The sequence below is a fragment of the Medicago truncatula genome, chromosome 4 (assembly GCF_003473485.1).
Source record: "Medicago truncatula cultivar Jemalong A17 chromosome 4, MtrunA17r5.0-ANR, whole genome shotgun sequence".
Lineage (NCBI taxonomy): Eukaryota > Viridiplantae > Streptophyta > Magnoliopsida > Fabales > Fabaceae > Medicago > Medicago truncatula.
The window spans coordinates 60,483,171-60,506,585 of NC_053045.1; the positions used below are offsets into that span (position 1 = coordinate 60,483,171).

Genomic DNA, 23,415 nt, shown 5'->3' on the forward strand with positions numbered 1-23,415 from the left:
TTAAGTTAGAAGAGACGTATGTTATATCATCTAAATCCTCTTAGGTATCCCATTGCCAACTCTTTGGAAGCTTACATCTCTATTAACAATGGAAGAGAAGTGCATCTCTACGAAGTTTAACAATGGAAGAGAAGAAAAAACAGGCAATTTCTTGCTTGTGTCACTTGTTTGAGTTTAATGAGTATATTCATAGAAATACATTAATGACACTTAAAATTTTTGGTATTTTGCTTGCGATTTGGATTCTCTACATTAATATACTCGGCTAAATGGCAAGGCGGTAATTTAATTCTCATTTTCTCTCTCATGTTGGGTGATTGAGATTCCACTTGAGAGGATTTTAAATGGAGAGAATCCAAATCCCTGTCTTCTTTGTCCATATACCAAGATGATAGGCCAATGACATTAGAAGCAAACATCGTAAAAATGCTATTGAATTTCTCGAGGAAGGCCTTGAAACAATGTGCAACTATTAATCAATATTTGAAATTGAAAAAGAAAATGTTGATCAGGACATTTTACATGAGAAATCATGAATTAATGAGTGCTTCTGGAACACTTATTAAACATTTTAAATTAAGAAAATACTTTAAAAAAAAAAGTCAAATAGTTCAATACAATGAATACCCAAATTTTTATAAAAGATTTACCTTTTTAAGATCCATAAAAAGTGCACAGAGGCACTCGTGCAAAAAATAAAATAGGTTCTAAGAAGAATGAAGAGTGGGATCAAAAAAGGCCGTAATAGAAATTCTTATTTTTATTGCGATTTCAACTTTAGCAAGATTTATCCATTTCTAATTTTAGCAGGATTAATCATTGTCATGCATTATTTGTGAGTTGTTTAAAAAGAAGCAATAATATTTCCAATGATGAAGTGGTGGTGGGTGCAACCGTGCATCAATAATAGCATGAAACCACAGCTTTTTGTGATATGATATTTAGTTAGTACTAGCTACATTTTGCGTTTCCTCCTAACTACCTTTCGTTTTTGTCATTCTTTTGAGACATGATGTGGTTGGAGTTTTGTAAAAGACAAGATGATTGAGCTGGATTCAGTGTCAGTGATACTGACATGATCATTATACGGACTTTTTTTCTTTTCCTTTTTTTTTAAAATTGTGTTGCAATTATCTTAGCATATGGTATTTTTTTATTTAGACATGTTTGGACTTTGGATATTATTATTTTTCTGCTCTAAACCTGTTTATTTTGGTAATCATCAATCAACAACCAGCATCTTCTGTTGGTTTGTCTGATATGAATCTGTCTTGCAATTGTATCAATCGAAAATGCTTTTAACTTTGAGTGGTATAATAATTACTCCATCAATACTAGTATGTTAGAAAATACCTCATCATAATGTACAGATTAATTGGATTAATCATTACTTCATCAACATGATTAAAAGTTACAATTCTTGCACTAAAGTTACAATGTGAAAATAAAATAGCTACTTTCTTCCTACTTCATAGATCCATCCCTGTAGAAACTCTGATGCATTGTGTCTGGAGTAAACTCTTATACTCTTCCTGCTCTTGATAGTACTGTGTATAAATAATATACATATACAATAATGTACATTTTTTTTTTTGCTATTATGAGAACTAAAGAATATAAAACGCAATAGAATAGTAAGAGCAGGGCAGAACAAAAATTTGTGGTCATTTTCATTTTCTCTATAACAACTATATCTCCGAGAATTTTTTAGGCACAAACACACCAACAAAAGAAGTAAAAAGAAACAAAAACAACCGACAACTTTTTTTTATACTCAATGTGCAATTTTTACGGTGAAAACAATTGCAAACTCTCATGACATACAGCTATACTCAAGCATCCGATACACCAAAAAGACTCAAGTTGATTTGCTGAAGAAAACTCAAATTAACTCTCCATATTTATAATAACATTTTACCTCTTTTTTCTTCTCACTACTCGATTTAGGACTTAGCTAGATACCCAACTTGAAACGACAAAAGACCAGACTACATGTCAACAAAAACACACATTTATGCATTCCCAAGGTTAGATTCAAACTCAAGACTTCTGACTAAGGTCTACCTATACATTTCCCACTAACTTGACTCCTATTGACAACTTGTCAAACGCATCCTTAGATATCTCAAAGGAACTGCCACTCTTAGCTAGCTCTCAGTTCTATCTCTACTCAACCAGTGTGGCTCATCACCATCCTAGCCTTTGTAAAGCTTGCGAGGGTGTATTAAAGAAACTCTTGACATGTCAGTTCACACTAAACTATCATAGACCTGTTGTAGCTTAGAGCTTCCACTGTAACTACTCTAACTATAAATAGATTCACTTCACTTGTAATTGGTAACTGAGATTCATTAAAACAAAATCAGTTCAACAATGTAGCTTTCTCTCATATTCATTCTCTCATAGTTTGGTTAAGTATCATAGATTCAAAAAATCTAATAAACCCGATAAAAAATGAGTTAAAAAATAGTTAAGAGAGAAGAATGCTAGTACTTTCTGCTTGCTTAATTCTACAACTCCAGTTGAGGTATAAGGCAATAATTAGACTCAACAATGCAAACAAAGTTCAAGACAACTGCTAAATGTCAATAGCCCTATAGTGTATGAAAGTCTTGTTGCATAACCTCACTCTTGACAACAGTTATTTAATTGCATTAATTTTTTTCTCATGATAATTCTCTCATGGTTTGATTAAGTATAGATTCAGCAAATCTAATATACCCAATAAAAAATGTGTTAAAAAATAGTTACAAGAATATTGTTAGCACTTTCTGTTTGATTAATTCTACAACTCAGTTGAGGTATAAGGCGGCAATTTAGACTCAATAGCCCTATAGTGTAGACAAGTCTTGTTACATAACCTCACTCTTAATATATGAAATTTTTTAACATTTTCTGTTATTTTTTCTCTTATCAAAATACTCATAATTATTGCACAGATTTTTTTTAATAAACAAATACTTTAATAGAGTTTGAAAAATTCTTCTAAAAGTTAAACTAAAAAAAAATAGTATAAATTGTAAAAAAAATCTAATACAACTTTCTTAATTCACATAGTCTCATACTTTCGATCAAGACGAACACATCTGTCAATCTAGTTTAATGGTAACCTTTTCCCATATTGTCACTGAGCTATAAGAAACACAATCAAAATAAGGTCAGAGAGGGAATATAGGCCTACCGGATTTGGTGGAAATGTGGCAAATGAGAAGGAGCAGCAAGCAAAGGTAATAACAGTGGTGGTGGAAGTATATAAGAATAAACAAGTTGACTCAATGTTCTTCAAACATGTCTGCTTTTTTATTCTATTCAATACCAAATTTTGGAATGTGCGCTATTTTGTCATAGTCCTCCCCTGTTCCTTCATTACATCGCTCCTTTAATGTTGGGCAATCACAAATAGTCAGTACCTCAAGTGAAGTGAGATTTCGAATACATTCTGGCAAGGATCTCAATCCACAACTAGATATTTCAATTGTTCGAAGGGATTGAAGACCTTCCAACATTTGCTCCGGTGAAGACTCAAGGTCACCACAACGAGAAATTTGCAGACGTTCTAAAGCCAGGCTTAAGGGTTCATTTGGTAGTTCCTTTAATTTCGGGAAATTAGTTAGTATAAGAGTTTGCAGACAAGTCAAGTTTCTCAACATGCCTTCTGGAAAGGATGTCATTTTGTTACCTTCACTAAGCAGAAGGGTGGTAAGACAATGGAAACTAGATATTGGCCTTAGTAACTGACTGTTACATCCAATTACAATGAGGTCTTTAAGGGATGGAAGGAATTGCAACACAAGTTTAGGGCAACCACAAATGGTCAAATCAGAAAGACGGAACATCTCCCGCCTTTCCATTTTCAATAACCGTTCAAAGTTTGGCAAACCTAGTAATGAGACTTTTTCCAGAGATGGGAAAACCCTCACCCCCACACCATCGTGAGATTCATCAACGTCCACATACCGCACCTCATCCATATTGCTTAAAATGAGTTGTTTTAGAAATGGTAGTTTACCAAATGGTGGAAATTGCACACAGTTCTTGCAGGACCTAAGTTCAAGGTAAACTAAACAATTATGAATCTCAATCCAGCTTGGAAAATACAATCCTTCATAGTGAAGAATTCTCAAACACTTGAGATTTGAGTGAGGTTGAAGCAGATGAAGTACTTCAATAGCATTATTGGCACGTGTCTTAGTTTTACCACTGTTGCTCCATGACAGGCATAATTCTCGGAGGTCTTTTTTACCCATCAAATTGGCCTCTCGAACATCAGATAAGCTGCTAACATTTTCTAGGCCTTCAATGCTCAGTTTTCCTTCTAGCTTTAGATCACGTAACTCTGCCAAGTTGTGCCCCGTTTTTGATCTGACTATGTATACACTTACTGTTCTTAGGGAAGATAATCTTCCAATGTAAGGGAACATACAAGACAATGAAAAACAATCTTCAATGATAAGATGTCTGAGATGTTTTAAGCAATTCAAACGTTCTGGTAGACAAAGAAGATCCGGTAAATGTTTCAGTTTCAAGATTTCCAATTTATGCAAGTTGTAAATAGAGTTAGGGAGCTTCTTTGTTTTAATATGATAAAGCTCCAAATACCTCAAATGAACTAAACTCCCAAGTGATGATAACTTGAATTTCCTCACACGTAAAACTCGCAGAGAGGGATTTGTGGGGAAGCAACCAGAAATTCTTGAGCCATAAAGCTCTAATTGATACAATGTTCGCAAGGATTCATTGTTTGAAGGCAACCTCATTGACTGATGAAAAATAAGTATGATGGACACTAATATGGTGTGTGCACCTTGACAAATCATGGTTTGTATTCTCCATAATCATACACTCTGGCCCCACAATTGATTGAGCAAGATCATGTACAAGATCATGCATCTTGAAAGAAATGTCTCCTAAATAATCATTGATCTTGATGTCTTGAAAGAATGACTTTTGGTACAATTCATTCCAAATCATATTGCCAACTTCTTTCTACCTCCAAATTTTCCTTAGACGAAATAAATCCATTGGCCATCCAGAGATGAATCAAATCGTCTTTTAGGATTTCCGTATCTTTGGGAAATATGGCACAGAAAGAGAAACATTGTTTTAAGGTTGACGTTAAATGGAAATAACTCAACCTCAAGGCAGGCAAAATAGAATTCTCATCTGATAAAGACCAAAGCTTGCTCTCTTTAATTTCAACCCATTCCTTTTCTCCATTTCTTGAGCGCATTAGACCTCCTAATGCTTGTGCAGCAAGAGGCAATCCCCCACACTTCTTTACTATCGCTTTGCCTATTGCCACTAGCTCTTCTCGTTCTTCTATATCATGTTCAAATGCATATTGTTTGAATAACAGCCAACATTCCTTCTCTGAGAGGCCAGATAAATGATGAGTTTGACATGTTCCCATGATTGTCGCAACATCCTTATCACAAGTGGAAACTAAAATGTAAGCACCTTTGGATCCACAGGACAACACAGATTTCAACTTGTTCCATTTTTCTTGGCTTAATCCTAGTTTGAATTCTAGATTTCTATTCCACACATCATCCAAAACCAACAAATATCTTTTACCTTGCAACAATTCTTGCGCTCTTCTTTGTATCACATCTAAATCTAAGCCATCACACTTTTCTCTTGTAATAGATTCTATAATGGAACACAAAATCCTATTGACAGAGAAATCCTCAGAAACACAAACCCAAATTTTTCTATGAAATTTTTTACTCACTCTAACATCATTGTAGACCAATTGAACAAGAGTTGTTTTACCAACACCACCTAAACCAACAATAGGATACACAACAAGGAAGTCAAACTTACTCGCTTGGGTGAGAAGAAACTCGGCAATCTTCTCTTTATCTTCTTTCCGTCCAAAGATTTTCGGTTCAGTAAAAATGGAGCTGGTTTGGCGCCATTCAGCTATTTCAGTTGAGCTTTCCTAACAGTTCCAGTACCCTCTCGTAGAAGAAACTTGTTCTTCCTTTCAGCAACTTGATCGAATCTCCTTGTAATTTCTTTCAATCTGTTTCCAATATCATGACGAAACACAATATTTTTTGGTTTGAATGACGATAAACCCATAAGTCGACTAGATTTGATCGAACATTCATCAAGGATATCATCGAGAACGTAAACAGCATCTTTGAGTTGCTGAAGCCATACTTTAATAGAGCGGTCTGTGACTTGTTTCTGCTCAGCATCTTCAAGAACTGCCTTGATGAGATCTAACGTGTTTGACAGGTTTTCAGCTTTTGACTTGATTGAAGATACGGTGGAAAATTCATTTTGAAGTAGAGATGTTAAATTGTGGAACACAACACCAAGTATGGCATCAACCATTTTTGTTAAAGATAAGTTGAAAAGATTTAGAGAGTGGAGAATGGTTAAGCAAACAGAAGATCCATTTTTGTATCAAATTGCAACTAGATAGTCAACAACGGGTTAAAATAAAAGTGCCCATTCATTTCAGAAGATCCACAAAGTTTTGAGAATGTCAATATAACTAATTAAGGATTGAATATGTTTTTATCTATATAAATATGTCACATTTTTGTTTTAGTCCCTTTAAAAAAAAAAAAAATTTAGTCCTCCAAAAAAATTTCATCTTCAATTTTAGTCTCTTCTTTAAAGTAAACTCATATGTAGAATTCATATTTTAGAATAACATTGTGCAGATTTTTTATTTTATATGGATCTAAAAAATAAATAGATTTTTTTACCAAAGAATTAAATATAAATTTTTATATTTTTTGTGTTAAAAAATTCATATTTAATTAATGTTTTGTTAAAAAATTCTAATTTTTTTTGGAGTGATTTTTACAATATTCTATAAATTTCTGCATAATTTTATTAAAAAATACAAAAATTTAATTAAAAATAGAGACGTGATTGAAAATTTATAAAGATTAAAGTCGAAGGAAAATTTTAGAGACTAAAACGAAAAGTTTGTATATTTATATAAGAAAAAAAAACATATTTAACCCCATTAATTAATAATGTGATATTTGGTGTGTTCAATTATTTAATATACATTTCCAAACTTTTTAAATTATATCCTCTCCGTCATTAATTATAAAAACATTTCTAAAAAAAGGATTTGTCAATAAATATAAGATTTTTCAGTCCCTCAAAAAAAAAAAAAAAGATTTTTCCAATATATAAATTCTGTATTGATACTAACAATATATTTTTTTTAAAAGTTATCATCATATATAATTATACAGAAAAGACAACTTGATTATATTATAATCATATACATTTATGACAAAATTTTTACTTTATCAACTTTTTTTAACATCATAACTCATTGGGCACGAAATGAAAATATCTTAGTGACTAATTAATATTAAAAAATTATGAATGAAAGAGATGTGCAATTGGAGGAGGATACATTCAGGTATTTAAATGGAGAATCACCACAGTAGATACTCTTAGGATCAATAAAAGAAGTTCAATTAAGACCCGCATTTTTAATGACAATTTTTGTGAGCTTAGGGTGAATATTCTCTGTTCAATAAAAGAAGATTACTATGAAAGATAACTCGAAGAAAGCTGAAGAGATAATATGATTTCAGCTTGATAGCAACCACACAAGGTAAAACATTCCAAGTTTCTAATTCCAGAATAATTTCCAGACACTTGCATTGTGGAAACTAAAGGAATCTTATCCAACAAGAGTGCAATTTCAATGGCTAATTACATTTGATAATTTTGACCTTTGTGGTCCTATAAAGTGTAAACATCAGGTAAACCAATACAGTAACATACAGGAAAATATGTTAAAAACTTTGGTGTTCCGGCCAGAAGTGAAGTGCCAATTAAACCTGAACTTTACAGCAAAGCACAATCACCCATTTTGAGTGGATGAGTTAATAATACAAACCTGGAAATTCAAGTTCGGATCCAAATTTTCTCACAGCTCAACTTCACAACATAAGCAACTTTTGCTTTTGCGGAGGCTATCAACTCACAGTCACAAGATGAGAAGATGAAAAATTAATAATGGGTTCTCTCATCATTTTCTAACTGCAAACCGTCCATGCCCCTAAGGGCACTTTCATAGTTATTGCCTTGAGAAGCATTTCTTCCAGCCCGTGCTACTCTCTGGGGATCAGAAGATCCGATTAGTGAACTTCTTTGACCGCTCAAAATTCTATGTGCTGCTGCTCCAGGGCTAGCCTCAGCGGTGCGTGTACGAACATCTGACTCAGCACCAACAAATGCATCACGACTACTAGAAACAGCAACTCGCCTAGATGATCCACTTGATTGACCCAAGACATTGGAACTTGATAACTGCATGATCACATATGAGGCAATTATTGCATTTACGAAGTCAAAAGCTAATGATGTGGACATGAATATCAGACATGCAATTAAATTCAGATTCATCTTATAAATCCACAACAAAGATCTGAGTGCAAAAGGAACTAGACAAAATATGCACTCTAAGGCTTTGTTGGGAGGGCTTTGGAGAAAGAGGGGGAGAGGGAGCTTTGCAGAAATGATAGTCCCCACATAACCACCACCTTGCATGAGGGGTTATTTTTCTCCATAATAAAACTTAGGTTTAATAATCTACAGGTCCCTAAACTATTTAGGATTTTTTTTAATAGGTCCCTAAACTTTTAATAGGGAGCTTAAAATGGAAATTAAAAATAAATTTTATAATGAAAATATAACTTTTGAAACTTTTAAGACATTGAATGCACAATTTCCAATAAAATACTACTAAATTTGGTTTCTTAACTTATGCCTCAAGGGCACAAGTTAACATTTCCCAACTTTTAAAAATGTGTAATCTGATCCCTAAACTATTTATAACTTTCAATTAGTTCTTTCCGTTAAACTTTTGTTAGTCACCAGTTAATCAACGCTGACAAGGACAGTGACATGTCAACCAATCTTACACATCTTCCTTCGCCTAATATTCACATCATCATATTTTTATTTATTACTTACAAAATTAAATCATATTCCAGTTTTCATTAGAATGTCACGTGATACCCATTCCCATTTTCCAACTCAAATCGAGATCGAACGTGAATATGTATGTATGTATGTATAACAATCCAAAATTGAGGACAAATAAAACTTCATTATAGTCAACAACACTCAAGCTTCTCCATCACAAGTAATTGAGAGATACAGGAACATCCTTCAACCCCAAAAATCAGGAACATCTTTTTTTTCGGCCCAAATACAATAGTGTGGGTCAGTACACAGACACATTAGCATTAGTCAATGGTGCCACAAAAAGATCTTTTTTTTCTTCCCTTATTTCCCCCCTATATTATCACCTACCCCTTTTAATTGAATACTCATTTTACTCAATTTCCCTCATTGTCCAAAAACATGTTTAAGCGGAACCCTAAATATTACTGCAAAATCAATTATAAATGCATTGCCTTTTCATGTCACGTACAGATTTTAAGATGAGATTATCATATACCTATTTCTCCATTTTCCAATTTTGGTTTTTATTGACAATGGTTTTTGTTTCAATTACTCCTTTTAATGATTCTTTATCATTTCAGCCATTGTTGCACTTTACAATGCTCTGGGTTTTCCAAATTGCCGCGGCTGAGAACAGAAAAGCACTCATGTAACGACGTGACTTTTTAATGAAATATTGAAATATGATTTAATTTTGTAAATAATAAATAAAAATATAATGATGTGTAAAATTAGTTGGCATGTAACCACCCTCGTCAGCGTTGACTAACAGAAGGACCTAATTGAAAATTATAAATTAGTTCAGGGACCTGATTACATATTTTTTCAGTTTAGAGACTATTTAAAAATTCTCAAATAGTTCAGGGACCTGCAAATTAATCAAACAAAAACTTAAATATTCATATAGGGGGGTAAATCAATAATTTGATCAAACCAAAAACTTAAATCTTCATACAGGGGAAGGTTTTAGAGGGCTTTGGCAAATGCTACAAATCACTTCCCTCTTTTTATAATACTCTCAAACAAACAAAAATATCAACCATAGGCATTCTTCTCTCCCTCCTCTTTAACAATTTTCTCCCAAACAAAATGAGAAATCCCCCACCCTTTCCATTTCCCAACACTCCCTTTTCCTCCTAACTCCCAAATAAAGCCTAAAAGGCTCATCAAAACATCCTCAATATCAGTGAAATATATGGTGACTGAATTCTTTTATGAGAAACTTACAGTATTCAAAATGGGTCCCGACATTCTGCGCCTCGAGGAATCCACCGAAACCAAACCAGGGGGTTGCCCTTCTGCTCCTGTAAGAGACAGAACATTAAATATGTCCAGCTAAGATGCCAAGTAGATATCATTTAAACTTGGGTGAAGAAGTTCAATAGACGTGTCATTGCAAAACCTACTTCAATGGGTAGTTGAAAAATACTTAATAAAACTACAATAGAAAGTTATAAAGCCAATAGTTTTGGTAGAATGAAAAGAAAAAAAAATCACACACTTTGGAATTATTTTGGGTCTTAATTTTAGGGCAAGGAGATGGGGACTTAGTTCAGTGCACGAAAAGTCTCCGAGCTCAAATCACATACAGGGCTCACATTTCCTCACCCCTAAGAGTTAAGACATGAGAGGGAGGCTCAAACCTGCAACTTATTAACTACAAAATCCTTCCTAACTACGCTTCACCAACCCCTCTAGGTTCCACTTCAAAATTAAATTCACTGAACTACAATGTTAGCCGACCTCACTTAGTGGGATAAGGCTTGGTTGCTGTTGTTGAACTAAAATGTGATAAATGAACATAAAAATAAAAAATATTGAAGGCCTGTTACACTTATGGGAGATCTTAAATGAAGTACCTGTATGTCTATCAGCATTGGTAACAGCAGGTGGCAATGCAGAACTGGTTCCAGCACCAGGAACCTAAACACAGGTGATCATTTATGAGTTTCATCCATTGCAGATGACATGGTAATTACAACTGGGGAAGAAAAAGAATAACACTTACAATGCCCCGTGCTGGAGGTGTGGCAAGCTGTGATTGCTGATACTTCAAGATGGTCCAGTCAAACACATAATCAAACTGGAATCCTGTTGAAGTGTCAATTTAATAATATAAGCAAATTTAAACAAAGATCCACATAAGACTCAAATGCAAAGTTTAAGAGAGTATATAATTAATAAGCGTGAGAAAAGAGGAAAAAGTTATCCTTTCTATATGATAATAATTTCAAACCTTCACGGATAAACAGGTCGCGGAATATCCTTTTGAGATAAGCATAATCTGGCTTATCATCAAACCTTAATGAGCGACAGTAATGGAAGTATGATGCAAATTCGGTTGGATAACCCCGACATAAGGCCTGGAGTAAGGAGCAAATTCTTAGTGTAGGTTGGGAAGGAGTAGATAACATAAGCACTAAAGACTGATTACAACATACAATTTAACTTACTTCAATCGATGTAGAAACCTTTTTTTCACTGATTTTCTCATACTTCTGTTTCTTGGTTCCTGCTTTAAGTCCCTGCCAAGGAAGACTGCAAAAAGAACATGAATCAGATAAAGTACACAGTGCTGGAAGACACCAAAGTATAGGTCGACAGTAATAATTACCTCCCTCTCAGGAAGTACATCAAAACATAACCAAGAGACTCTAAATCATCTCTTCGACTTTGTTCTGTGCACCAAATTCACCAGAGAATTAGAAGCAGTATTAGATAACAAAATTTAACCATTCAAAATACAAGTTCAATGAAGGATCGTGAACTAACACATACCAATGCCAAGGTGAGTATTCATGCTAGCATATCTTGCAGTTCCAGTCAAATTTTTATTTTCCCTGCAGTGTTGATAATTGAATAGGTTACAGAGATCACCTCAAAAAAAGGATTTTCAAATAGTAACAGCCAGGTCTACACTTTCAAAACGAATTGCTGAAATATTGATGATATTGTGGATAAGAATCATAACCTGACCCTGGTAGAATCTAGAAAAAAGAAACTAAGGTGAAAGGAAGCGTTAAAACAGTGTGCATATATAACATTTCCTACCACCAAGGCCCCAACCATCAGCTTAATAAACTATGTCTTACAAATTCAAACAATGGTGCCAGTGTAAAATGAGAAGTTGATCACAAATATAGATGGTGACAGGAAGAATAGGGTCGCAATTCAATGCAATGCATGCATAAAATTCAAGTTTTCTTTTAACTGGAAGGATATTCTAGCGGATGCAGGCATAGGAGAAGAATCATAGTTTCAAGAAATGACATGCATTGAATTTCTACTATCAGATGCAGGAATATATCATTTAGGATATTCTAGAACTAGAATTCAACAAAGCATTCTTTTGGGCAACACGTTTATAATGAAGTGCTGCCTCCTTACTCTCAATTTACGAGTTAGGAATCCTGGTCTAAGCAGACAGAATGACATTAATACCCCATGTCAGGGATAGGAACATAGGAGCCCTCAAGGAATATATGAAATCATGATCAAGTTAACAATAAAATTAAGAGTGTACTGTTTTGATGTGGGTTAACAAGAATTTATGTTATAAGACTTGCAAGTAAATATTTGTCTCTAATCCCACCACGTCTTTCAGTTTTTCTTTAGTTATTATTGCTTAGTTACTGTGTACAGTCATACAGTGATTATGTATCTGTTTGTTTATCTTTCATTAACCAAACACTACAAGGAGTTAAGCAAATTAAATTATATTATTGGTAAGATTATTAACCATTGAAATCAATTCAAATTTAGATACATTTATCTCAACAACCAAGCCTTACCCCACAAAGTGGGGTCTGCTACATGGATCAAATTATCATAAACCAAATTTTGGTCCAACTCATTAATCTCCAAATCTTTCCTAATAGTTTCAACTTGTTTCTACATGTATGCCATTGCCACATTTAACCCCAGTCCTTGTCAAATTCCCAATATAGTAGCAGCCCAGATATCACAAATTCTATATACAATACATCGTGTGGAATCATATCATTGATAGACTGGCATTCAAATCTGTCATACTAGAGTGAATGACCAGAAAGAAAAATAAAAAACATAAACATTATTGGTATGCATATACTTGGTGCTATGGTTGCCACCAAAAGGTTTGATGATGCATATTTATTTGGTATTACATTCCCAATAAAACTATAATAGTGCATCCTCCCTAGTCGTTATTCTTCCCACATATGACCAGCCGTTTGATATATGATATGATAACTTGTAACTTACAACTACCATTGGATAAATGTGAATCCAAATAGGCTATAATACTTTTACCATGCTATCAGGAATGTAAAATAGGAATAACCAAATAAGCATCTCATTTAATGTACACCAACTAAATCATCGTACCTGTAAGGAATGTGTTGATGGGTTGAACTATCTCTGTATTTCTTAGCCAGACCAAAATCAATAGCATAAACCTACATGCATGTCGATATGCATTAAATTATCATATACAGAAAATTAAGTATCATAGATACAATACATAAAAAAAATGCTTTAACAAGATTGACTACCTGGTTCGCACGCCTTCCTAATCCCATTAGAAAATTATCCGGTTTGATATCTCGATGTAGAAATGATTTCGAATGAATGAACTCAACACGGTTGATCTGGCAAAAATAAATAGGGGAGTTCTTAAATATTACTAAAAGAAAGGGTGGGAAAATTTGATAGTTTGCAAAGTCAATCCGGGCCTACCATTTGATCAGCAAGCATAAGAACTGTTTTTAGTGATAACTTTCTACTACAAAAGTTAAATAGATCTTCAAGACTAGGTCCAAGCAGATCCATCACTAAAACATTGTAATCTCCCTCTACTCCAAACCATCTAACATTTGGAATTCCAGCTGTCAAAATCAAGCTTGAGTTAGAACTGACGATAAATCCTTATGGTCCTTGAAGAAAGCACAAAAGAAAAGGCTAAGACAATGAATATGAAAATAGTCATTACTTCCTCCCTGGAGAATTCTGTACAACTTGGATTCGTACAGCAGCTGAGGATGCTTAGTCTTGACATTTTCCTATTGAAAATCACAGCAAGAAACAAAACAAATGAAAAATAAGCTCCAGTGCACTTAAATATATCAACAATCAAGAGCTTAATTAAGAAAAAATCAACAAAAAAAACAATCCTCATAGTGTTCAGTGATAATTGTATGCCATTACATCCAATTCCAATTAAATCCCCAACCAAAGATATTCATCACAATCTTGAATTGAGGGAGACGCCAGTATTTTTCCGAGAAGTGAGTGGAATGGATTCAATTGAATAAACAAAGTATGTTTCATGTTTTCCCCCGACGCTAATCATTTGAGCAAACTGATTTATCATCATTGTTATACAACCATGAGACAATGCAGCAGCTCAGCTTTTTAACATCGCACTTGATCCTTTGCACAGTTAATATTCTTAACAGCTAGTATACAATATTATTACACCAATGTCATTAAGATTAAAGAATGCCACATAAAACAACAACTCAAAAAACTAAATTTGATATCATAAACCCTTGCATATAATTCAAAGCAATGACTAATTTCACAAACAATCAAAGGAAATTTTTTTACAGACTTCAAATAATAACAAGTTCATGAAGGAAAAAAAAACTTACAAGCTTAATTGCAACCTCTTCGTTAGTTTGAATATTAGTACCTACAAAATTAACAAAAATAATCAAAACATAAACATAGAAACAAATAATAAGGAAGATAAGAAGGAAAAAGAAAGAACCTAAGTAGATCTCCCCAAAGGAACCGCTACCGATCTTCCTACCAAGGCGAAACTTATTCCCAACACGAGGTTCCATTCAAATTCAAAAAAAGCAATAATAGAATTTGGAACCCTAATCACAACAACCCTTAATTCAAAATTGGAAATATTATTAATTAAATGCTATACTATATTGTAACTGAAATTCATTCATGATTATTGAAAGAAGAGTGTAACGGAAGAATATGAAAAGGAAATGAAGAATGAAGAAAATTGATAGAGCGAGATCTAGGATAGGATAAGGATGAATAATTAAAGAGTAATTGTGTTTTATTATTGGTAAAAAAAAATGCAGGGTTAGGTTAAAACAAGTTTATTAACTAATGAAAAAGAAAGCGTAAGAATAGATTTTGGATAATGGAGATGGTGTTTTTCTCTCTCTTAAATTATGATGATGATTGTGTTGTTGTGTTTGTCGAAATTGAAAGCATTGAAACTATTCTTTCTTGCAACCGTCGGTTCTTTTAATTGTTTTCCTTTGTCGGACTTCCAAAACTATGTCCACGCGTGTTCTGTACGAGTGGTGTTTACTTCTTTTGGTGTAGCTGGCTGGGAAAACTAGAGTGTTCATGACTAGGTTGATATAGTCCTATAATTTTAGAGTAACCGTATTTGTATTTATGACAAATTTTGGAACAATCTTTTTCTTCTACTATCTTCTTTTTATTGCTAAAAAACAAGAGAATAAGAAGAATACAATTAGAGTATATGATATAGTTGTTCAAAAGTTATTTTAAAATGATTTTACGCATATCTTTATAGGGACATGATCAAATGACATCAAGGTGTTAAATTAAATTTGACATCAAATTTTAACCATTAATCCGACGTCTCTTAACAATTCATTAAATGATCACATGCTTGATCAAACAATAATGCTAGATGTCCCGACAGACGTGTTCCCGAGAGAGTTGGCAGATTAACAGCGATTGGATATTAAGTTTTATATGATTGACTGCTTCATTAAAAAAAAAAAAATCATTGCTTCATCATAAAATAATAACAATCAGATTTAACTACAAACAAAATAACACCAAGGATGTCGTGTATTCCGTCCAACAGAAACTATAATTGGATATAATGGTTTTTCGTGATTCTTTATTGAAAAATTCTTTCGGGACATATAGCAGTCCTCTTGATCAAATGATGCAAATTTTAATTTTAGAAATAAAATATTCTTTCATCTATTGGTTAATTATTTATCAAAAATTATATGATATTATTATTATGGTTTCTTTACGGTTTACACTATTCACTGTCATCTTTTTTAAAGGCTTATCATCCTTATTTCTTTATTCCTATTAACCTTTTTATTGTTATTTTTCTTAAAAGAACCTAAAGAAAAATTTATTTATAGAGAGTACCTGGAATAATGAATGAACGATTGCTTCCAAAATTTAAAAGAACATATTCTACTAAACGAAAGAAAAGCGCAAATGCTTAAACACCCGACACAATAATATTAGCAGCATTTTGTCAAAAAAAAAATAAATTAGCACCATGAACACAAGAATAATACCATACAACAAATGAAAGCGTAGCCAATATAAACATGATACAAAGATAAGCCAACAAAAATTAGTAAATAGAATCTCTACAAAATAGTAGGGAGAAATCAAATGGCAATCATCTATCTATGATTAACTCTATTCCCGCACTTTTTTGAGGTTTTTGAAAAATATTTATGAAAAAAATCCCTCCATAGATTCGAACCCATACCATGTTGGTTACTTCAAAACATTTTAACCACGTAGCAACTTGCAGTTTTGGTTACTTCAAAGCATTTTAACCACGAACCCATATCCAATATTAAACTCCCTTTTCAAAAAACCAATTAATTCCTTTTCATTTTTTTCCAAACGGTTTCGAACCCTTTTTTCCCCTTTCTGCTTCGCAATCTAAACCACAAAGCCTGCAGTTTTCATCCATTTCTTCCTCTTTTTCCTATGACATATGTCTTGAAAAATGAAAATGTAGGTGACCCTTATAGGCTTATATGGTTGAATCACTTGATATGTTTCTCATACTAACTTTATACAGTAACTTTTTTTCTTTGATGTGTATTTTGAACTATTTAATTAGCTCATTGTTTAAATTTTGCTCATTGTTTAGATTTTGTATGACGAGTTCCAACTTCGGTGCATTTGCTCATTGTAGTCTTTATTGAAATGTTATACATAATACATTTAAACATGTCGACAACTAATAATATAGTCAACCTGATGATTATATATGAAAATCGAAGCAAACTCGCGCATCGCACGGGTTAGAGTCTAGTTATTTCCTATAATTTTAAATGATGTTTGGTGTGACCGTCATGTCATGATTCAAACAGTTCAATCAGATAATTAATAATAATATTAATAATAGTTATAGTAAAAAAAATATAATAGCTAAGGAGTAATATTATGAACGCTCTTTTTCTACACTTTATATAACATTCACAATATGGGTGCGTTTGTTTCATGGATACACAATTTATTCCCAGGAATTATCTTTCCCTGGAATATAAAGGTGTGATTTTTATTCCTAGGAAAATATGAAAAAAGTGTTTGGTTAAATAGTTTTGTTCTTGGGAATTTTATTAAAAAAGAAACTGGGAATAATTGAAATGTGTTTGTATTGCAAAATTTGTTCCTGAAAATGAATGATGTAATTCCAATTTTACCCGTTTAATAAGAAATAGAAAACCAACTAATTAAACATGAACTGGAAAAAGAAAATTCTACAAAGAAGCATTCAAGGAAATCAATCAGCAAGTAACCACATGTAAATGATGTCAATCCGATCCTTTCTGCATTATTATTTTTATGCATATGCTTTACGAAAATGGAGCCTAGTCCATGTAGACAATAAAGCAACTTATACGTAATTTTTTTTTTTTGGGTCAAGAACTTATACGTACTCTATTATTTATACACCGGTGATGCAATTGCATTTAGTATTAGAGAGTTTTCAATCACTTTATTGACTCATTAACTAACATTAATTCAACAATATAAGGGATTCTCATCATTTCAGTTTGTTACGATGGTGAAATTAAAGGGTAATAATGGGTTTTCATTTCATCTCATGGGTTTATGGTTACCGGGAATAAAGTTTTCCCAACCCCATCTCATAGGAATAAAATTGAGGAGAACGTGGGTAAACATGGGTGTTTTTTTGTTCCTATCTACCAAACAAAGGCATGTTTAATTCCAAGGTAAGAATCCTGGGAATATTTTTTTCAGAAGGGAAACAAACGCCCCCATATGAGTTTTACCATTTTAGCGGGATTTATTTCCTAAGCATGAGATTGTATTGGTCTTTAATCGAGAAAAAAAGACTATCGTCAGCATATTGCAAAAGTATCATCTTATGAAATTATTTTTTAGGAAAGCAACTCACGGCTTTTCATCAATAATAAAGTTTGCAATACAATAAGGAAGAGAATAAAAAAACTCAGGTTAAACCGAAATACAAACACTGTAGCAAGATTATTAGCGGCTTTATTAGCTTGCCTACATATAAAAGCTAAACTATAATTAGCATTTTATGGGAGCATAAATATAATATACAACTAGATATCAATGTCCTTAGTCTAGGAATTATCAAAAATTTAGAGTAAGTCTTTCATAAACTTATAATACGCAGAAACATGGACCAACACATCAGCAAACGTAACCTGTAATTTAGTGAATACCTCCATGAACTTTTTGAACTAATAATCTAAATCGTTTTTCTTCTTCGAAGGATGATAAAGTACTTTGAAATAGCGTGGAACGAACGAGGTTAACACAAAACAAAACAAAAACTAACACCCTAGAAGTTGTCTCGTTAGGAAATTGCAATGACTCAACATCACTATTCTCAAAACTAACAGTATCTCATTCTAAAATCAACTGAAAACCTATAATATAATGGTAAAAAGACTCTATAAAACTAAAATGCATAATATGATGATTCATCAATTTTTCCTTTCAAAACTCATCCCCATAACAAAGAGTTTGTTGTTACTCGAGCTAAAGTATTGGCTTCTACAGAAACATTTTTCCCTCAACACTCTTCTCAAAATAGAAACTATATAGTTAATTACTATCAAATTTCAATTTTATTTTATTATTTTCGTTTGGTTTTTTATATTTATTAAATGTGTTTAAAATTTACTCCTTAAAAAGGATAGTATAGTGCAATCAACACGAATTTATAAACACTCTACTCCCTTATTAATAAAAACATGTTACTTGTTCCATGAGTTTAACTCATTTGGTAAGGGATAATGCACAATATGTGCAGGGGTTGAAGTTCGAACCATGAACACCTCACTTATTCATCTTGCATGTATAATAAACTATTAATAATTTGAAGGAAACAATTGTGTTTATTTAAATCGACTATTTCTTAATGTACGTGTTTAAGTACAAAGGCTAATGTTTAATATCCCGAATACATCACAAATGTGTGCAATTGGTCAGTCAACCCATAACTCCCCCATGTATTTTAAGAAAAACATGTTACTTCTATATCACTGTTTTTTTTTTTTAACTCGTATAAACATTTTAAATTGTGAGGTCTCTCTCTTATTGGTTTCATTTGATACATTGTTATGTACAAAATTGATTATTTCTACACATTTATATTTTTATTACCTTCTATAATAATGTTTTATTATATTTATTTTATAACAAGGGAAATGAGGGCACTTGTAAATCCAATATTTCTCACACTAACTTCATTATATATAAAATAAAAAATGAGCTACATAATTTGAAAAAATGAGCTACATAATTTGAATCGCGTAAAGAATTAATTGAATTTTCATGCCTTCCAGAAAAAGAAAGAGGCAAAAATTGGGTCAAGGACCTAGACCCTAGTATGTCCCACTAAAGCAAATTCCTAAAAAAATGAAGTAATAGATGAAAAAATTGTCCAAAAAATTGAAAAAGGAAATTTCAGTTAGTGCTCTAATTTTATGATTTACTAGTAGCCGTCACATGAAGTATCATCTGCTGTGACCATGGTCTAAACCTGACCCACTTTTGGATCGAAGAACAACCCTCTAAATTCTTTGTCTTTGTAAACTGCTCTACGGCTTCCTCAGATTGCTCAAGAGTCCATCGATTTTATCGGATCGTATCTTTTGATTGACTTATTTCAGAAATTGAGTAATCGACAAAGCGTCCTGAGTAAAAACCAATCCCTCCAAAGTTTCCTTTAACTTGCAGTTGAAATTGGGTTTCTTGGACTAGGTAATCCCATATACACAAGCCTAGGTGACATCCTAACTTTTGGACTAGGCCTAGGAGAAGGAATTGGGCCAAATTTGTTGAGTCTTGAAGAACTTGGCCTTGGAGACAGACTAACTTGTTCCAATGCTTTTGACTGCAAGTGTTCAGGATAGTCACGAACACAACCAATACGTGGACCAGCTCCAGTTGACCACTTGCAAGACAGCCTCCTTGAGGCGTTAAATGCTGCAACAGCATCCTTTTTATGAGTTGATGTCACATTGTTATCATTGACATTGACCTTAGGAGTAGCAACCTTTGTTTGTTGTGGTTCATTGATGGCATCATTTCCAACAATTGAATAAGTATCATCATCTATGGCACATCTCTGGAAAACAAATGCAAAACAATCATCAGTAATCTTAATTTCATTAGTACTTCACATGGGTAACATTTACTGCTAGTAATTATTTTGAGGATCAAATATTTACCTTTACATTTGTGAGGTCTACATTGTGCTCTCCAAGAAAGCTTATAAATTCTTTGAAGTTCTCTTCTGTTGGATGGTAGTGTCCACTGTATGGCCAAATAGCCTGCATTTTTATGTAGTGGATGATAATTAATAACAACTTCAGCTATATGATGATTTATAGAAAGAGTTTAATTGGTATTTACACATATATTCAATATATTACATATCACCACATCGTTAACTTTGGAAATATTGTATCAACTAATATAACAGCGTAACAGTAAGATATGATTGAATATATATGTGTGTAAAACTTTTTTCAAGTATATATTGATTAAATCCTTATGAAAAGCTGGAGTGGAATTTGGAAATAGTACCTCAAGAACACCTTGATTTGCTACTAATCTACCAGCTGCGGTGGTTGCACCACCAGCAAGAAAGCTTGAATGTTGAAAGGCACCCTTTTGCTTTTTCCCCACGTACAAGGCTCTTGTAGTACTGAGAACAAATATCCATTTTGATTTCTCATCAGTACTCACAAGCCTCCCATCTTGTTTATACACCAACCTTCCCTTTTCAACAATTACTTCATATTCTTCTCTTTCTTTCTGCAATGGCAACACAACAAAGATAATTAACATTAGATACTATAAGATAAGATAGGAGGCTTAAAATCCAAAATTGAGATTGCTCATATAGATAACTTACTGGTCCAAGATATTTAATGCATTGCCGTTGTAGAACAGTGCTTCTTGGACATTTCTCAAGATTTATTTCTTTTCCATCTCCAACATCCAACCTACAAATTATTTATCATAAAACACAGTTAATCACCATATAGAATACTTTCGTTCCTGTATTACAATCTTCATCAGTGTAATTATAGTCAAGAAGAAATAAATATCTGAAAAAAAGAGTTTAATTACCAGTAGAAAAATGGTTGTGTGCTTAAGCTTTTAAACCAGATATCATAATACATATGAAGATTGTGTCCATATCGATGACGCGGGTCAATCTACAACAAACAAGAAAGAATTTACTCTATTAGTACCAGATCAAAAACTATATATATAAAGTGTAATTCAATTTCAAATTAAATTGAATTTGAATGAAATAATGTAAGAAAAGCAACTTACAGCTTCAAGCCAATGTTGAAGTGCTAATTTTTGTGCCTTTTCATCCTTAGATAAACCTTTTCCAACCTTTACAAAAAAGAGTTACACTTAGCACAAAGTAAAAAACATTGTTCCATAAAGTAACATGAATAAGACAAAAACTAAAGTTATAATGTAATATCAATTTAATTATATTTTTAGAAATTTAAATACCTTAGCTGCTCTTGTTCTTGCTCTAGCCCAACGTGACACAGCAGTTTCAGGTTTCTCAACATCAAAGAATGAAACAGAACTTCTTCTAAGAGCAGCAAAATCCAATGCTTTCCACCATAGCTCTTCCACAACCACTGCACAATCGGCAAGGTTTCTTCTAGTACGGTAACTCTTGTAAACTTTTTGAAGAGTAGTTGCAGCAGCATCGAGCTCAGAAACTGGCCTTGGAGAAGAAAAAACAAGTGCTTCAGGCAGAGAAATCAATGGAACTTGTTTATGTTTCAATTGATCACTTTTGGTTGAATCCATGTTCTGTTCTTTATCTTGAACAAATGAATGGTTTCTTTCAAGAATCATATGTTGAGGTCTGCAATCACTCAACCTGCTTGAAGTACTCATCTTATTGGACCCATTTGACAAATCAGTAACAGACACCCCCATAAATATAATGTCCCACAAATCTGCACAAAATTATATATTTATAAATTAGCAGCCATGCCATATAGTAGTTGAATATTTATTATATTGGTCAAAACCAAATAATTGCATTCATTTGTTCAACAAATTATGATATCTGTCATCATCGTATAGTAAAGTTTCATAGTTAGCCTCCAATAAGTGTACTCAATTAACTTTGAAAAACTAGTTAGTTATGTATTTAGTAAGAATGATTTACCGTTGTTGTATGGTGTATGAGAGTACTTGGAATGAAGATATGAGAACTTGTGTTTATGTTGTATTGTTGTTGTTGAAAATAATTGAAGTGTGGGTAGAAGAAATAAATGAACTAAGATGGGTTTATCACAGTGACTCTTGTTTGCTTATATATAAGGCTTTAATCCTTCAAAAACGTGTGAAGAATGGAAAACGAGAGAACTAAGGAGCAGTCTTTGAATTCCAAGTAAGAATCAACGAGCACAAATTTGAATAGAAAGAAACAAAAATAAAGGAATGTGAATATAAGGTTCAAATTCTTTTAGTAGTTTTTCCAAGGTCACACGATTTGGGTGGGTAATTGATGAATTATTCAAATTAGGTTGGTGGTTTGAATCCTATTTTGAGTATTGTTCTTATATATAAAGGTTGTATTTGCATTACCTTTATTTATTTTTGATCCTTAAAAAGAGCAAGAAGCACGTAAGGATAGAGCTGGCAGTCAGTCAAAGAAAGTATGCTTTGCGAGGTTCCATGAAGAAACGCGATTTGCTTGAATAACAATATCGCGTTATATTGGGGTTGAATACTGTACCTCTGTTAAATTTCAATAATTGAAATTGCAAATTGTCGATAAACTAAAAATTTAATGATATCAAGTCAACTTTCATAAGTTCAATTCCTGCTTAAAATAAGGGTCTAGCTAACCAGTATTTTAAAAGCAATGGTTAGAAAATCCATAAATAAAAATTTTGTTTTGGAAATGTAAGCTGTTACAATTGACCAAGTAATAATTACACTACTATTTATTAAAAACTTATTTATTTTAATTGCTTAACCAATATCCTTATATCAGTGGTTAACATTCTCCTAAAAATAAATATATATTGTATTATTCATAAGACGGCAGGCGCACGCAGTGAAGTATATACTAGATACTTTTCTTTTTTTTTAAGTATATGGCATACTCATCTAATGAAATATATGTAAAAATAATATTTAAAAACT

At 32.7% G+C, this 23,415-nt stretch overlaps 4 protein-coding genes across 4 annotated transcripts; all 4 read right to left on the minus strand.

Moving 5' to 3' along the window:
- Window positions 1–1,293: 1,293 nt before the first annotated feature.
- Window positions 1,294–4,842, minus strand: LOC112421398 (putative disease resistance protein RGA1). The gene is made up of 2 exons (XM_024783053.2): window positions 3,182–4,842; window positions 1,294–1,547 (listed from the first exon to the last, which is right to left on the minus strand). The coding sequence occupies exon 1, from the start codon at window positions 4,815–4,817 to the stop codon at window positions 3,306–3,308; it is 1,512 nt and encodes a 503-aa protein (XP_024638821.1). The 5' UTR covers window positions 4,818–4,842; the 3' UTR covers window positions 1,294–1,547; window positions 3,182–3,305.
- Window positions 1,376–6,342, minus strand: LOC25494218 (putative disease resistance protein RGA3). Its single transcript, XM_024780827.2, has 2 exons — window positions 5,995–6,342; window positions 1,376–5,941 (listed from the first exon to the last, which is right to left on the minus strand). The coding sequence occupies exons 1-2, from the start codon at window positions 6,340–6,342 to the stop codon at window positions 4,958–4,960; spliced, it is 1,332 nt and encodes a 443-aa protein (XP_024636595.1). The 3' UTR covers window positions 1,376–4,957.
- Window positions 6,343–7,540: 1,198 nt separating this feature from the next.
- LOC25494219 (casein kinase 1-like protein 1) lies at window positions 7,541–15,307 on the minus strand. Its single transcript, XM_013603016.3, has 14 exons — window positions 14,708–15,307; window positions 14,589–14,629; window positions 13,928–13,997; window positions 13,675–13,823; window positions 13,491–13,586; window positions 13,324–13,394; window positions 11,737–11,798; window positions 11,573–11,636; window positions 11,412–11,496; window positions 11,195–11,321; window positions 10,967–11,049; window positions 10,818–10,881; window positions 10,186–10,262; window positions 7,541–8,298 (listed from the first exon to the last, which is right to left on the minus strand). The coding sequence occupies exons 1-14, from the start codon at window positions 14,781–14,783 to the stop codon at window positions 7,999–8,001; spliced, it is 1,365 nt and encodes a 454-aa protein (XP_013458470.1). The 5' UTR covers window positions 14,784–15,307; the 3' UTR covers window positions 7,541–7,998.
- Window positions 15,308–19,446: 4,139 nt separating this feature from the next.
- On the minus strand, window positions 19,447–22,902 carry LOC25494220 (IQ domain-containing protein IQM1). Its single transcript, XM_013603017.3, has 8 exons — window positions 22,430–22,902; window positions 21,754–22,214; window positions 21,562–21,627; window positions 21,352–21,440; window positions 21,134–21,224; window positions 20,803–21,033; window positions 20,445–20,546; window positions 19,447–20,341 (listed from the first exon to the last, which is right to left on the minus strand). Exons 2-8 carry the CDS (start codon window positions 22,192–22,194, stop codon window positions 19,940–19,942), a joined length of 1,422 nt encoding a protein of 473 aa, XP_013458471.1. The 5' UTR covers window positions 22,195–22,214; window positions 22,430–22,902; the 3' UTR covers window positions 19,447–19,939.
- Between the last annotated feature and the right edge of the window lie 513 nt (window positions 22,903–23,415).

Coding starts and splice junctions, on each gene's coding strand:
- LOC112421398 (XM_024783053.2), bottom strand. CDS start 4,817: ATGATTTGTCAAGGTGCACACACCATATTAGTGTCCATCATACTTATT.
- LOC25494218 (XM_024780827.2), bottom strand. CDS start 6,342: ATGGTTGATGCCATACTTGGTGTTGTGTTCCACAATTTAACATCTCTA. Junction 5,942..5,994: donor TTACAAGGAGATTCGATCAA/GTTGCTGAAAGG, acceptor TGGAACTGTTAG/GAAAGCTCAACTGAAATAGC.
- LOC25494219 (XM_013603016.3), bottom strand. CDS start 14,783: ATGGAACCTCGTGTTGGGAATAAGTTTCGCCTTGGTAGGAAGATCGGT. Junction 13,824..13,927: donor CAGAATTCTCCAGGGAGGAA/GTAATGACTATT, acceptor TGATTTTGACAG/CTGGAATTCCAAATGTTAGA. Junction 8,299..10,185: donor CGGGACCCATTTTGAATACT/GTAAGTTTCTCA, acceptor GTGATCATGCAG/TTATCAAGTTCCAATGTCTT.
- LOC25494220 (XM_013603017.3), bottom strand. CDS start 22,194: ATGGGGGTGTCTGTTACTGATTTGTCAAATGGGTCCAATAAGATGAGT. Junction 21,225..21,351: donor ACACAACCATTTTTCTACTG/GTAATTAAACTC, acceptor AATAATTTGTAG/GTTGGATGTTGGAGATGGAA. Junction 20,342..20,444: donor TAGACCTCACAAATGTAAAG/GTAAATATTTGA, acceptor TTTGTTTTCCAG/AGATGTGCCATAGATGATGA.